This window comes from Lolium perenne, chromosome 5 (assembly GCF_019359855.2).
Source record: "Lolium perenne isolate Kyuss_39 chromosome 5, Kyuss_2.0, whole genome shotgun sequence".
NCBI lineage: Eukaryota > Viridiplantae > Streptophyta > Magnoliopsida > Poales > Poaceae > Lolium > Lolium perenne.
The window spans coordinates 119,175,567-119,192,627 of NC_067248.2; the positions used below are offsets into that span (position 1 = coordinate 119,175,567).

General features: G+C 46.1%; 1 protein-coding gene across 1 annotated transcript; it reads left to right on the forward strand.

Moving 5' to 3' along the window:
• The first annotated feature begins 2,782 nt into the window (after nt 1-2,782).
• On the forward strand, nt 2,783-3,832 carry LOC139831576 (uncharacterized). Its single transcript, XM_071820872.1, has one exon. It carries the CDS (start codon nt 2,783-2,785, stop codon nt 3,830-3,832), a length of 1,050 nt encoding a protein of 349 aa, XP_071676973.1.
• Nucleotides 3,833-17,061: the final 13,229 nt, after the last annotated feature.

The window sequence follows — 17,061 nt, forward strand, 5'->3', positions numbered from 1 at the left end:
GCTCTGATACTGGTGTGGCTAGCTAATTGTGTGATCTGGTTTCTGTCTCATTTAAATTGTCTAAATTATTCAAAAAATTATTTGCAAGTGATTCCTGTGCAAGTGTGTTATAAATTTTGTTAGCTTTCAGTAGGTATGCTGAATGTATTTTTGTGACTCACAGAAAGATTTATACAATTTAAATGGTTCTTAAGTCATTTCTGGAATTGTAAAAATCATATCTTTTGTTTTAAAAATCATAAATTAGTGAAACCACTTTCAGTAGCTTGCATTTGTAAACCTTTACATACTGTGATTTTTCCAAATTTTTGTGTGCACTATTCTGGAATGGTTTGTTGATTCGGTGTGTGCTTGTTTCTTTTTTTATTTTTATTTTGCGACGCTAGATTCGAACGCCGCCGGAAATAAAGGAGGAGGTGAATTTGGAGGATTTGAAGAGGAAGACCAGGGGCACTTTGCTGATCAAGGCAAGCCACCTCTTGATGCATCTCTGATCCTATATATCTTGCTCTTGCATGATTGCAGGTTTTATAAAGTGCATATCTTTTATTTATTATGTCGGTGGTTAACGCCACCCGGAGTTTTATTAATCCACCCGTAGGGTGCAGCCCTCATTGGTACCTACTGATCACACCTCCATTAGTGATATGGTGCTTACCACCTCATCGCACTCGTCGCCTCTTTTAAAAAGGAAATTGGACTATAGGTTGGGAGCCCTTGAAAAATATTTGTGAAAATTGTTTTTAAGCAAAAAGGTTTTCTGGAAAACCTTGGAATGGGGTTGCCCTGCCCAAGTGTGGTTTTGTGAAAAACAAGAAGGTTTATGAAATATATTGCTGGATGCAAATGGAGATGAAAAGTTGTTTCTCGAAAAACCTTGGTGACCATAGTACGAAACCGGACCTAGCCAGTACAACCACATTACCCTTTAGTGGGACGGGGCGTAGTGTAGTAGTTTGTCTCGCCTTAGTTTGGGTCCTGCAAATGTAGTGGCAGTCCGACCATGGACGCTTCGACCGGGGTTCTTCCCATGAGAAGGGACGCAACCCATTTGCCTTTTCAGGTACGCGGGGTACAAGCTATGAGCTCCCATTGAATAATGCCCCGCAGTTGGTCGCGGCATTCCGGAGGGTCGAGTTGGTCGGGGAATTTGCTACTCCTGGGTAAACGACCCCTCGGACTCTGGTGTTGGGAGGTACAACTCTAGGTGGCATGTCCTAGGCTAAGGTGAGCAGGCGAAAAACTACGATCGGGTACTTGTCGTGGCATATGTTATTATGCAGGGATGATGCCCACACGATGAGTATTCGGATCTTGTGGGGAAAGTGTACAACCTCTGCAGAGTGTAAATCTATTCGAATAGCCGTGTCCGCGGTTATGGACATGGGAATGGCGGTACGTGGCATTAAAGGGAAGTTTTGTTTTACAAATATGTTTGCAAAAAAAAAGTTTTTGGAAATGTACCTGGGAGGTACGGAAAAATACCAGTGGGACTGGTGGAGATGTACCTGAGAGGTACGGTGGAAAGGTGAAATTATTTTGGTCATTCCGATGGCCGGAAAAAGAAAATGGGTCTTCCTTACCTATTAGTCGGCAAAGTAAAATTGTTTACAAAAAGTTTTTCAACAAAAACATAGAAATGTCAAACTCTCGAGAGGAACCACCTCTCGCTCCTTGTCGCCCTAGTTTAGTGCCTGTTCCTTGCTACTGCCATATTGCATATCCTTTACTTCTCTCTAAGGTGGTTTGCGAGTACATTCAAACGTACTCATTGGCATTGTTGTCCTGGCTATTTACTTGGCCAGACTTTGAAGAGGAGTACTACGAAGAAGAGGAGTACGACGCCGAAGACGCGAACTAGGTCGCTCTCCCAGTCAGCCGCCTGTAGGGTAAAGGCCTGACGTGGGTTCCACCGCTGTTGAAGTCAAATAAATTCCGCTGCTGTTTGTTGAACTTCGGCCTTGATGGCCCATGATGTAAGACTTCCGTATAAATGTTATTTCGGTACTGTAATGGATGATGTAATCTGGTATCAGTTCGGTTATGTATTCACGATGGAATGATCTTGGGATCGTGAAATTGTATGCATAACAGGAGTTCTGGACTGGTAAGTCCGGGGCCCCACAGAGCTGGTATCAGAGCCATCCTGACTGTAGGAGACCTTAGTTAGCATGGGCGTTAGTTAGGAAAATACTACTTTGGTAAAATTATTTACTAAATCTATTTTTTCCTAAATACTAGAAGTTTAGCTTCTACATTTCTTACCCTTTCGAAAACTTCTAATTCTTACCTCTCTGATTTCTCGCGACTTTGAAAGTTCTTATTCTACTATCTCATCCCCTTCCAAACTTATATATCTGGCGATGTTCCGCAACTCAGACTCACAGACTCGAGGTATTGAAGATATGACGGACTCCGTGAATTCGGATAGAATACCCTCATATATTAGGTGTCCCTTGGTACGAGTACCACGCGTAATTCACATAGTTGTTTGTAGGTTTCGAAGCATGTGAGCTTGATTGGTTGAATGTGATTGTTGTGTGATGCTAATTTGTGCCTTCGGCACCCCTGCTATGATATGTTTTTGTTTTCGCCTACTTTTGCATTGTTTGTTTCCATTTTAAAAACTTATGATTTTACCAAACCCTCCCCTTTTAAGTGGTTGCACATATCCTTGTTTCCCCATTAATATCTGAATCCACCCTTCTTCAGGATGAGTGACACCCGTAGAGGAAGCACCAGTGGATCAGACCAAAACCCCCCTCCACCTCCGGACCCAACCATGGCGCAACTTCTGCGCCTTATGATGGAAGACCGTGAGGCAGCCCGCGCAGAGCGCCAAGCTAACCTTGCTACCCTTCAGCACCTCGCTCAGCTTGCTACTAGAAATGCCAACAACCACAATGGCGGGAATGAAAATGGAGACCCCCACTCCAAGCTGAAGGATTTCCAGAGCACCAACCCTCCTGTTTTCGCCAAGTGCACTGAACCTCTCGACGCCGATGATTGGCTTCGCACCATTGAGAACAACCTGGAGGTCGCCGGAGTCGGCAATGATGAGAAGGTGTTATTCGCCACTCATTTCCTTTCTGGACCTGCACGTGCCTGGTGGGAAAATGTCAAGGCTATTCAAGCTGAAGGACACGTCATCAACTGGGAACAATTCAAGGCCAAGTTCCGCAAGACCCACATTCCCTCTGGACTGATCAAGCTCATGAAGGACAAGTTCATGAACCTTAGGCAAGGAAGTATGTCTGTGGTGGATTATCTGCACAAGTTCACCACCCTATCTAGGTATGCCCCTGAGGACACCAACACTGAAGAGAAGAAGAAGGACCGCTTTCTGAACGGTCTGCACGATGAGCTGCAAAGTATCTTGGTAGCTGTCCCATGTCCCGACCTTGAGTCTCTGGTGGATGCTTCCATCATGGTTGAGAGCAAGCACAAGAATGCTTTTGAGAACCGCAAGCGCAAGGCAATGCAGCTGCAGGGCAGCTCCAGTACTCAGCGACCCCGCAGTTTCCCTCCACCTAGACCGGCGCCCCAGGAACAGTGGATCTCTCCCCCTGCACCACGTCCCAACCACCTCAACCAAAATCTCAACTACAACCGCCAGAACAACACTGTCCGCAAACCCCCCAATGGATGCTACGCCTGCGGACACCCGGATCATTACTCTAATGAGTGCCCCAACAAAGTGACTACCGGACAGCGCCCCAATACGCCCAAGCCAAATCAGGGAAAATATCGCACTGCTTCTGGCAGGAACCAAAACCATGTGAGGCCAGCTGGACCACCTAGAGGACACCTGAACCATGTCAACGCTGAATAAGCTCAGGAAGCTCCGGATATTGTTCTGGGTACGTTCCTTGTCAACTCGGTACCCTCAACTGTTCTGTTTGATTCCGGAGCCTCGCATTCTTTCGTTACCAAGCCATTTGTGAGAAAAGGAGGTTTAACCCCCACCCCCATGAAGCAACCTATGTTAGTCCAAATCCCTGGATCCACCAGCAAAACCCAAAGTTCTTGCAAGGAGGTTCCCATAGAAATTCAGGGAAAGCGTTTTCACGCGGATCTGATCGTGTTGGGTGAGCAAGGCTTGGAAGTTATTTTAGGGATGGATTGGATGGTGAAGTACAAGGGGCATATAGACTGTGCTCGCCGAGCTATAACCATGACTGCTGAGGATGGGGAAGTAGTTGAGCACGTGGCGACCATGCCCTCATCTAAGGCATTATGCAAGAAGAGTGTCGCTAGCCCAGCCCTGCATGAAGTACCCATAGTTTGTGAGTACCCTGATGTCTTTCCCGATGAGCTACCCGGTATGCCCCCTGATCGGGATATCGAGTTTATCATCGAGCTAGTTCCCGGAACTGCCCCCATCACTCAGCGACCTTACCGAATGAACCCGCAGGAATTAGTTGAGTTGAAGAAGCAGTTGGATGACATGTTGAGGAAAGGATTGATTCGCCCGAGCGCATCACCTTGGGGATCTCCCGTTATCTTTGTGGATAAGCGGGACGGTACTATCCGCCTGTGCGTGGATTACCGAAAACTGAATGATGTCACCATCAAAAACAAATACCCCCTCCCGAAGATTGAAGATTTGTTCGACCAGATGAATGGCGCCCGAGTTTTCTCCAAGATTGATCTCCGAACGGGTTATCATCAACTCAAGGTTCGAGAATCAGACATTCCCAAGACTGCCTTCACCACGCGGTATGGACTTTTTGAATATACCGTGATGTCCTTTGGACTGACCAATGCCCCCGCCTACTTCATGAATCTCATGAACAAGGTGTTCATGAAGTACCTCGACAAGTTCGTCGTGGTTTTGATCGACGATATTCTGATCTACTCCAAGAATGAAGAAGAGCATGCTGAACATCTGCGGATTGTTTTGAGAACTCTTAGAGACCATCAGCTTTACGCCAAGTTTAGTAAATGTGAATTTTGGCTGAAAGAGGTAGGATTCCTAGGTCATGTCATATCTGCCGGAGGAGTGTCTGTCGACCCATCCAAGATTCAATCCATCATGGAGAAGAAAGCTCCTACCAACCAAACCGAAGTCCGTGCCTTTTTAGGATTGGCGGGTTATTATCGCAAGTTCGTTGAGGGATTCTCCAGCATTGCGAGACCCTTAACGCAGCTATTGAAGAAGGACAAGAAGTTTGAGTGGACCGACAAATGTGAGGCCAGTTTTCAGGAACTCAAGAAGAGATTAGTCACAGCCCCCGTCTTGACCATGCCTGATATCACCAAGGATTTTGATGTGTACTGCGATGCCTCGAAACTTGGTCTGGGAAGTGTGCTGATGCAAGAAGGCAAGGTGATAGCCTATTTGTCAAGACAACTTCGACCGCACGAGATGAACTACCCCACGCATGACTTAGAGCTTGCTGCTGTAGTTCACGCCCTGAAGACTTGGCGCCACTATCTAGTGGGAAATCACTGTGAAATCTACACCGATCACAAGAGTCTGAAGTACATCTTCACTCAGTGGGAGCTGAATATGAGGCAGAGCAGATGGATGGAGCTTATCAAGGACTACGATCTCGGTATTCATTATCATCCCGGTAAGGCCAATGTCGTAGCTGATGCCCTTAGTCGAGAGCCATGTTCATTGAACGCCCTGATCAAAATTGCTCAACCCAAGCTGTATGAAGAACTTCAAGAGTTCGGCCTCGAGCTCGTTAGCCATGGTTTTCTGGCAAATCTCGAGTTGAAGCCTACCTTGTTCGATCAAATCAAAGAAGCTCAAGTGGGTCATGAGAGTATCGAGGGAATCAAGCGTAGGATGGATAGGGAAGAAGTTCCTGGCTTCACCATTAATGCCAAAGGAGTTTTGTGGTACAAGTGACGCCTCTGTGTACCTAATATCGTAGACTTGAAGCAACTCATCATGAAGGAAGCTCACGACACCCCCTACTCAATCCACCCTGGAGGAACCAAGATGTATCAAGACCTGAAGAAACAAATTTTGGTGGCACGGTATGAAGCGCGAGATAGCGTTTTTCATTGCTCGTTGCGACGTGTGCCAGAGAGTGAAGGCTGAGCATCAACGACCAGCTGGATTACTCCAACCCCTCAAAGTTCCCGAATGGAAATGGGAAGAAGTCGGAATGGACTTCATTACAGGATTGCCTAAATCTCAGCGCGGTCACGACTCCATCTGGGTTATTGTCGATCGACTCACCAAGGTCGCCCATTTCATTCCAGTCAAGACCACTTTCCCCGGAACCCGGCTGGCTGACCTTTATATATCCCGTATTGTGAGTCTCCACGGAGTCCCCAAGAGGATAGTGTCAGATCGAGGCACCCAATTCACCTCGAAATTCTGGAAGAGCCTGCATGAAGCCCTCGGAACGAAGCTAACCTTCAGCACCGCTTATCACCCGCAGACCGGTGGCCAAACAGAAAGAGTAAACCAGATTCTTGAAGATATGCTTCGTGCTTGCGTCCTCGCCTATGGAGCAAAGTGGGAAGATTGCCTACCCTTCGCGGAATTTTCTTACAACAATAGCTATCAAGCCAGTCTGCAGATGGCCCCCTTTGAAGCCCTATACGGTCGCCGTTGCCGAACCCCTCTCAACTGGTCGGAGACCAGAGATAGTCAAGTTTTTCGACCTGACCATCTTCGTGAAGCTGAAGAACAAGTCCAACTGATCCGTGATCACCTCAAGGCCGCTCAATCCCGCCAGAAGAGTTATGCTGATTCCAAGCGTCGCGAGTTGACCTTCAAGGTTGGAGATCATGCCTATCTTCGCGTCACTCCACTTAAGGGAATGCAGAGATTTCATGTCAAAGGGAAGCTTGCCCCTAGATATATTGGGCCCTTCAAAGTTCTCGCTCGTCGAGGTGAAGTATCTTATCAACTGGAACTGCCTGCTGAGTTAGCGGATTTCCACGATGTGTTCCATATCTCTCTACTTCGACGATGCCTCCAAGTGCCCGACAAGCCTGAGGCATTCAAGAACATCGATTATCGCACCCTTGACCTCAACACCGACTTGACCTATCGTGAAGTACCCCTTCGGATTCTGGAAGAAGTTGTTCGTCTCACCAGAAGGAGGAAGATTAAATTTTGTAAGGTCCAGTGGAGTAACCACTCAGAGGAGGAAGCCTCCTGGGAACGAGAAGATCAACTTCGGAGGGATTTCCCCGCACTCTTCAGTTCCTAGCCACCGAATCTCGAGGACGAGATTCATTTTAAGGGGGGAAGGTTTGTAACAACCCAACTTTTGTGCATTTATTTAAAAAAATTTAGAATGCAAAATTTAGGGCCAAGAAAAACTTTTCTGTTTTCGTTTCATGCATGCACGTTGGTTTTATTTTGCCATGTTTGAGTGTGTGTATGATTGCTTTTTGGGAAATCCCCACTTAAAATGAAATTCTCTAAAACCCTAAAAAAAAAAAACCTTTTGTGCATTGATCTTCTTCTTATTTTTGGATTCAAATAAGAAACCCTTGGAAAACCCTAGATCATGTGATCTACCTTGCATGTGATCATGATCTTCTATGATCATGATTTCCTCCAATTTCCCTCCACCAAATCTTTCTCTTCCTTTCTCCAAATTTTATTCCGAAAAATTTCCAAGCCTTGTGCTAAAGATCTTATCCCATATTTATCTTGGTCTTGACCTATAGCTCATGAGGTGGGTTGTGACATAAATCAAAAAAATCGGCATTGCGCAAGAATTGGTCACATAGACATTTCACTAACTATTTTGTCCCTCCCTCCTATTCTCTCTTTTCTTGTCAACAATTATTTCTCTCTCTTATTTTCCCTCTCTCCCCTCACCACAGCACATGTGAGCATGCTTGTTTTTTTTCTTTTTCCATCGAGTTGAGTAAGAGAGAGATTGAGAGGAGAAAATGGCCGGGCCATGTGCATATGCATGCAAACCATGGATATGAGTCCAACCGTATCCAGCCAAAAATCATCCCCTCTCTCTCATCTTGCTGCCCTCTCTCACGCATGCACTCTCTCCCTAGCTCTAGCTCCTAGCCTCTCCATTGTCCCCTCCTCTCTTTGGAAGCACACGGGAGACATGCACCCCTCCCTCTCACATGTGCTACAGCTCGTGCGCCCTTGGCAGCAGCGTGGACGCCTCCCGACGCTCCCCTCTCTCTCCAGACACGCCCCCTTTTTCACACCCAAACCTCTGACCACACCATGCCAACCCCCGGTGGTCACCATGCACGTCGCCATTGGCACGGCCACGGTGGCAACCCCATGGTCGTTCCTGGTGCCCTTCGACGCTTGCAGTGAGCAGGAGAGGGAGCCTCAGCGCAGCTGCAAAGAGGACTGCTGCTGTCCGTTTCCTCCTGGCACCGCACGCGGCCCCGCTCGCCGCCAGCATTCCGTCGAACACGTCGCAGATGGATGCAACCTCTCCTCCTCGTGACCCTCTCGTGGCACCGCGACACTAGCATCACTCCAAGAACCCCCGTCACGGCACAGACGCGCAGCGCCACCGCCCCTTTCATCCAATGGCGGGCTGCCGCCTCTCTTTCTCCCATGCCGACCACGGTGCACGGTGCGCTGCGCAGCCGAGATAAAAAGGGCACTGGCCCTCTATTCCTTCCTCCTTTCACCACAGACCAGCGAAGCACCCCCAGCTCTCGCACGACCGAGCGTGAGGAGGCCCAGCTTCTCCCTGCCGCTCGTGTCCTTGCCCGATGCCGTCGGTAGCTGCCACAGCACGGTGAAGGTTGCTGTCGCTGCTGCCCCTCTCCGACTCTCCTCTTTACCTCCCTGGACGCGCCCCTCACTTCCCTTTTAACGCGCCCTTTTCTCTGGACAGCGGAGCTCCTGACGCCGACGCCATCAACTTCACACCGACACGGCTGTCACCGTCGCCGCCCTGAACTCCGGCGTGCATGCAGTTTCTGCGAGGCCCCCTGCACAGAGGAAGCTCTTCCGCACCTTCGGCGACGATTCCCTTCATCCCCGACCCCTCCGGTGAGCACCCTGGACGTCGCCGCTGCTGAGTCCATCGCGGCTGTCGCCATCCTCGACGCGGCGCACAGTTCGTGCTGACGCCCTGGAGGCAGCACCCGCTCGCGCGCGACACCGGCCGAGCCGTACCTAGCTCCGAGTCTCCACGCCGCCCCTGCATCTCCGGCAAGCCCCACGGTGAGCTTCTCCCCCTCTCTCCGTCGTTGAATCGTGACAGCGCCGCCGTCCGTCGTTCGTCGCAGAAGAAACGGGCCAGGATCGTTGGATCCTGATCCCTCGGCCGCATGCAGGCCCGATGCATGCATGGCCAGCAGCCCGCTGGCCCACGCATCGACTTGGCCAGCCACGTCTCGGCAGTTTAAACTGCCGGCTCCCGCGCGTCCTCGCCACTGCTGGGCTAGCCATCGAGCCCAGCTGGGCCGTTCCTTCACTTCTGGCCCATTTCCGTTTAAAGATTTAAACTCTGAACTTCCCTCCAGTAAGCAGACCTGTAGGTTTTCAAATTCTGTAAATTCCTCGATGATCCAAATTTGACAATTCAAGTTGCTGTTAGCTCGTGAATAAATTCTTAACCACAAACAAATGCATGCATGTGATGTTTGGGTGTAGATCTGTGTAGATAAATCTAGTACTAGAATGTTGCAGTATGGCCATATTAAATATTATGAGTTGTGTATAGACCCTTTTTGCATGAGGTCAATTATGTTGTGCTGCAGATGTGAGTAACTTTCTTTTGACACTGGTCCCACTTGCAGAAGCTTTCTGGTTATTGTTTGGTTCACAAATTAAATATCAACCAGAGAGATATTCTGTGATTTTTAATTTGAAAACTACAAATGATTTTGGAGCAAACCAAAGGGCTACTGCAACATATAATGTTAGAGTACATTTGTGCAAAAGGAAATATTTTTAAGAGTGTTATTTTAATTCTGGGAATTTTATTACTGAAACAGTATACCTTTTCAGTATTTGATTTTTGTAAATTATTTTACAAATCAGAAAAATGCCAAACCAGTGGGGTTGGATCACATTTAACATTAGCTATCCAGGGGTATGTTTGGTTTTGGTTGGTGATGCTCTGATACTGGTGTGGCTAGCTAATTGTGTGATCTGGTTTCTGTCTCATTTAAATTGTCTAAATTATTCAAAAAATTATTTGCAAGTGATTCATGTGCAAGTGTGTTATAAATTTTGTTAGCTTTCAGTAGGTATGCTGAATGTATTTTTGTGACTCACAGAAAGATTTATACAATTTAAATGGTTCTTAAGTCATTTCTGGAATTGTAAAAATCATATCTTTTGTTTTAAAAATCATAAATTAGTGAAACCACTTTCAGTAGCTTGCATTTGTAAACCTTTACATACTGTGATTTTTCCAAATTTTTGTGTGCACTATTCTGGAATGGTTTGTTGATTCGGTGTGTGCTTGTTTCTTTTTTTATTTTTATTTTGCGACGCTAGATTCGAACGCCGCCGGAAATAAAGGAGGAGGTGAATTTGGAGGATTTGAAGAGGAAGACCAGGGGCACTTTGCTGATCAAGGCAAGCCACCTCTTGATGCATCTCTGATCCTATATATCTTGCTCTTGCATGATTGCAGGTTTTATAAAGTGCATATCTTTTATTTATTATGTTGGTGGTTAACGCCACCCGGAGTTTTATTAATCCACCCGTAGGGTGCAGCCCTCATTGGTACCTACTGATCACACCTCCATTAGTGATATGGTGCTTACCACCTCATCGCACTCGTCGCCTCTTTTAAAAAGGAAATTGGACTATAGGTTGGGAGCCCTTGAAAAATATTTGTGAAAATTGTTTTTAAGCAAAAAAGGTTTTCTGGAAAACCTTGGAATGGGGTTGCCCTGCCCAAGTGTGGTTTTGTGAAAAACAAGAAGGTTTATGAAATATATTGCTGGATGCAAATGGAGATGAAAAATTGTTTCTCGAAAAACCTTGGTGACCATAGTACGAAACCGGACCTAGCCAGTACAACCACATTACCCTTTAGTGGGACGGGGCGTAGTGTAGTAGTTTGTCTCGCCTTAGTTTGGGTCCTGCAAATGTAGTGGCAGTCCGACCATGGACGCTTCGACCGGGGTTCTTCCCATGAGAAGGGACGCAACCCATTTGCCTTTTCAGGTACGCGGGGTACAACCTATGAGCTCCCATTGAATAATGCCCCGCAGTTGGTCGCGGCATTCCGGAGGGTCGAGTTGGTCGGGGAATTTGCTACTCCTGGGTAAACGACCCCTCGGACTCTGGTGTTGGGAGGTACAACTCTAGGCGGCATGTCCTAGGCTAAGGCGAGCAGGCGAAAAACTACGATCGGGTACTTGTCGTGGCATATGTTATTATGCAGGGATGATGCCCACACGATGAGTATTCGGATCTTGTGGGGAAAGTGTACAACCTCTGCAGAGTGTAAATCTATTCGAATAGCCGTGTCCGCGGTTATGGACATGGGAATGGCGGTACGTGGCATTAAAGGGAAGTTTTGTTTTACAAATATGTTTGCAAAAAAAAAAGTTTTTGGAAATGTACCTGGGAGGTACGGAAAAATACCAGTGGGACTGGTGGAGATGTACCTGAGAGGTACGGTGGAAAGGTGAAATTATTTTGGTCATTCCGATGGCCGGAAAAAGAAAATGGGTCTTCCTTACCTATTAGTCGGCAAAGTAAAATTGTTTACAAAAAGTTTTTCAACAAAAACATAGAAATGTCAAACTCTCGAGAGGAACCACCTCTCGCTCCTTGTCGCCCTAGTTTAGTGCCTGTTCCTTTCTACTGCCATATTGCATATCCTTTACTTCTCTCTAAGGTGGTTTGCGAGTACATTCAAACGTACTCATTGGCATTGTTGTCCTGGCTATTTGCTTGGCCAGACTTTGAAGAGGAGTACTACGAAGAAGAGGAGTACGACGCCGAAGACGCGAACTAGGTCGCTCTCCCAGTCAGCCGCCTGTAGGGTAAAGGCCTGACGTGGGTTCCACCGCTGTTGAAGTCAAATAAATTCCGCTGCTGTTTGTTGAACTTCGGCCTTGATGGCCTATGATGTAAGACTTCCGTATAAATGTTATTTCGGTACTGTAATGGATGATGTAATCTGGTATCAGTTCGGTTATGTATTCACGATGGAATGATCTTGGGATCGTGAAATTGTATGCATAACAGGAGTTCTGGACTGGTAAGTCCGGGGCCCCACAGCCAAGATCCAGCACCACCTCTTCGCAGGGTGTAGTGGTGATATCGTCCTCATCCAGTGGGGCAGGGAGGGGGCTGGCCATCCTCCTGAGCTCGTACGTCCTCGAGAAGAAGATGTGCACTGTCATAGTGTACGGGGACGCCTCGCCCTCGCCCACGGCCGGCAGCTCGCCGACGGAGAAGTCGGTCGTGCTTGCCGACACACGGCAGGCACAGAAGACATGTGGGCCAGACTCGATGATGCGCTCGCGTGAGGAGCGCTCTAGTAGGGGCGTCGCCGCCATTGGGGATTCTTCGGAGGGCTGTAGACTGGCGGCTAGTCGACGGTGAGGTGGTTGGTGTGAGATCTCTGGGATGAGGCCAGGGGAAGTGGGCGAAGTGCTCGGGACTAGGGACTGCCCTCAACTTTCCGCAGTAGTATGATAATAATTGGTGGACGAGGGAGACTAGTCCAGAGACTACCCAAAGTTGATAAATCATGTTCGAGGGAAAATGCCCAAGATTTATTATCAAAATTCAAGCTAATTTCGCCGATTTTGTTCTGCCGTTCATTAGACATCATCCAACGGCCTTGGTCTCTGGGATTCGCTGCTACACTGTCATCTACTATTTTCTACCCAATTCCAGAAACATCCATAAAGCTAGTAGATAGCTTTCCTGCTTGTTGGCCCCAACCCATTTTTTTAATCTTTTCTTCCTTATCCCCTTCGCTCATGCTAGCAGCTACTTGCAGCCATTGCTACACCAGCGAGGTGATCTCTATGATAGGCACGGTTTTAGTAAGACAGCAAGTTGTAGATAGCTAACCATGAGACACATGCCTCTCTGGTTGAGACTGAGCTCGCTCTTGTGATTGGGCTCCAATGGTCGAGGTGAGTCACAGCTGTAATGACAGAGGTTTGTGCTGAATTAATTAGCACAGAGGCGTAACTAGCACTAGATGGAGAAGGCATAGTACACATATCGGACACGAAGTCGCGTCTGGCGAGCAGCTCGCATTCACTTGCATCTGTGCGGTACAACAAAGATGATGAAGAAGGATTGGAGCTTTGAAGGTAGTCGAAAATTTACAAAAAATAATACGTGCAAAACTTAACCTGTATAAACGCACATGCATGGATAATTTTACATTTCTGCATGAGAAAGACATGTCAATTTTCAGTACGACATGGTTTGATTTGTCAAATTTGATGCTCCTTAATGCATTTTAAGTGAAAATTACAGTTTTATTCATTATAATTGCCGATTTTTAACGTTACGTGCAGCTGACTAGCAAACTATAAGTGTGTGATTGCTTGCTTCCAAAATAAGGATATGTAATCATTTTGTATAAGGTAGTACCAATTAGTCGTTATATTGCAGAACTTAAAGAGTTTTGAGAGATTCAACTCGTTGCTACTCCATAAGAATGGTCATGTTGACAAATTTGATCCAGTGTTGAACAGAGCAAGAAACATTTCAAAAACTACAGCATGGAAGAGGCTAGGGGTAAATGCCCCAAGGCCAGCCGAGCCTATCGTAGGTGCCGTCCCGAGGAGGAAGTACCTTAATTTGGGCGCGCGCGGACGCTGCGGTACCCGAGCTCGAGACGCCGCCGTACCGGTAGCTCGACCCGCGACGAGGCATGGCGGCGGCGAAAGCGGAGCGGCGGCGGCGGAAGGTAAAGCTCCTGCCGACAAACATATTAGGCACAAATGGGCAACCTTCGGTAACTCCATGTTCCATTTTTTGTCGATAACCCCATGTGCCACCTTCCCAATAGAAAAGGTACTGTTCAACATTCCCCTCTTGGGGCCCATATTTCACTTTTGGGTTGGCAAGGAACATCTACATGGTTTTTGTGATCGGTCTACGTGATCCGGTGTCGAAGCCCAATAACTACAAATGGGCCTTTCTGCTCATGCAATTTTGGCCCTTTTCTAATGAAACACAGATCCTATGATTGGCAAATAAAAATACACGGAGATTCTACATAAAAGTTGTTTTTATTTATTTTGAATTATAGGGTTCCAATTTTTGAAACTGCTCATGCCCAATATGAAAATCCTTGATCGCTCCATACCCACATGGATAACGGTATTTTTAAAAATTCATAAAGTGGATTTGAAATTTAAAACATATCCTAATAATTCCTTGATTTAATCTATCAACTTGCAAGATCTTGGAGCCAAAGAGCTTGTATTAGTCTGCGAAAATAATACTGATAAACCTGTCGTTAACAAGAAATGAAGGTTTATCGTTCGTAGAAGGATGCCATGTGGGACCCATGAGACAAAGAGCGTCCTCAACATTTCAAAGAAAAAGGCAAGTAGCCCGAAAATAGGGGTAAAAAATAAATCCTACAAAGGAAACATTTATAGTTCATAGAGGTGACATGTGGGACCGATCCGCCACCGCATCCTCATCATTTCGAAGTTGGCAGGATCAAGAAAAAGGCAAATAGCCAGAAATTAGGGGTAAAAATAAATCCAAAAAGGAAACTTTTATTCTTAATAGAGGATGACATGTGGGACCGACCTGCCAGCAGCGTCCTCATCGTTTCAAAGGCCGCAGGGGATCAAAAGAAAAAGGCAAATAGCCAGAAATTAGGGGTAAAAAATAAATCCAATAAAGGAAAGGTTTATTGTTCATAGAGGCTGACATGTGGGACCCATGAGCCAGCGGCGACCTCAATTTCAAAGGCGGCATATGATCAAAAAGAAAAAGGCAAGTTAGCAAAAATCAGTGGGTAAAAAAAATCTAAGAAATGAAACTTTATTGTACAGTCCCATGAGCCAGCACCTTACTCAACGTTTCAGTGGCGGCATGAGATAGAAAGAAAAAGGAAAGTGACCAAATATCAGGAGCAAAAAATAATCCAAGAAAAGAAACTTTTATTGTACATAGAGGATGACATATGGGTCCCACTTATACAAGCTCTTTCGCTCCAAGATCTTGCAAGTTGATTGTACATAGAGGATGACATGCGGGCCCCTTGTGTCAGCAGCTTACTCAACGTTTCCAAGGCGGCAGGGGATCAAAAGAAAAAGGAAGTAGCCAGAAATTAGCGGTTAAAATAACTCCAAGGAAGGAAACTTTTATTGTTCATAGAGTATGACATGCGGGACCCATGCGCTAGCAGCTTCCTCAACGTTTCAAAGGGGGCATGAGATCGAAAGAAAAAGACAAGTGACCAAATATCAGGAGCCAAAAATAATCCAAGAAAAGAAACTTTATTGTACATAAAAGATGACATGCGGGTCCCATTTTGCGGCAGCGGTGTCAACGTTTCAAATGCGGCTTGAGATCAAAAGAAAAAGAGTAGCCAGAAATTAGGGGTAAAAAAACTCCCAGAAAAGAAAGTTGATTGTACATAGAGGATGGCATGCGGGTCCCATGACCCAGCACCTTACTCAACGTTTCAGAGGCGGCATGAGATCGAAAGAAAAAGGAAAGAGACCAAATACCAGGAGCAAAAAATAATCCAAGAAAAAGAAACTTTTATTGTACATAGAGGATGACATATGGGTCCCACTTATACAAGCTCTTCCGCCCCAAGATCTTGCAAGTTGATTGTACATAGAGGATGACATGCGGGCCCCTTGTGTCAGCAGCTTAATCAATGTTTCCAAGGCGGCAGGGGATCAAAAGAAAAAGGAAACAGCCAAAAATTAGAGGGTGAAAAAAAATCCAAGAAAAGAAACTTTTATAGTATCGAGGATGACATGTGGGTCCCATGAGCCAGCAGCTTCCTCAACGTTTCAGAGGCTGCATGAGATCGAAAGAAAAAGGCAAGTGACAAAAATAAGGGGGTAAAAAAATCCAAGAAAAGAGACTTGATTGTACATAGAGGATGACATGCGGGTCCCACCAGTCAGCAGCTTACTAACGTTTCCAAGGCGGCAGGGGATGAAAAGAAAAAGGAAATAGCCAAAGATCAGAGGGTGAAAAAAATCCAAGAAAAGAAACTTTTGTAGTACATAGAGGATGACATGCGGGTCCCATGGGCCAGCAGGTTCCTCAACGTTTTCAAGGGCGGCATGAGATCGAAAGAAAAAGGCAAGTGACCAAAAATCAGAGGGTGAAAAATAATCCAAGAAAAGAAACTTTTATTGTACATAGAGGATGACATGCTGTCCCAACGTTTCAAATGCGGCTTGAGATCAAAAGAAAAAGAAAGTAGCCAGAAATTAGGGGGTAAAAAAAACTCCAAGAAAAGAAAATTGATTGTACATAGAGGATGACATGCGGGTCCCACGAGTTAGCAGCTTACTCAACGTTTCCAAGGCGGCAGGGGATCAAAAGAAAAAGGAAATAGCCAAAAATCAGAGAGTGAAAAAAAAACCCCTAGAAAATAAACTTTTGTAGTACATAGAGGATGACATGCGGGTCCCATGAGCCAGCAGGTTACTCAATGTTTCAAACGTGGCATGAGATCGAAAGAAAAAGGCAACTGACCAAATATCAGGAGCCAAAAATAATCCAAGAAAAGAAACTTGATTGTACATAGAGGATGGCATGCGGGTCCCATTGTGCGGCAGTGGTCCCAACGTTTCAAATGCGGCTTGAGATCAAAAGAAAATGAAAGTAGCCAGAAATTAGGGGGTCAAAAAAAACTCCAAGAAAGGAAAGCTTTATCGTTCATACAGGCTGACATGTGGGACCTATGAGCCAGCAGCTTACTAAACGTTTCAAAGGCGGCAGGGGATCAAAAGAAAAAGGAAATAGCCAAAAATCAGAGGGTGAAAAAAATCCAAGAAATCAAACTTTTATTGTACATAGAGGATGACATGCAGGTCCCATGAGTCGCCAGATTCTTCAACGTTTCAAACGTGGCATGAGATCGAAAGAAAAAGGCAATCGACCAAATATCGAGCCAAAAATAATCCAAGAAAAGAAACTTTATTGTACATAGAGGA

Bases quoted from the DNA above. Each gene is read 5' to 3' on its own strand.
- LOC139831576 (XM_071820872.1), top strand. From the start codon at position 2,783: ATGGCGCAACTTCTGCGCCTTATGATGGAAGACCGTGAGGCAGCCCGC.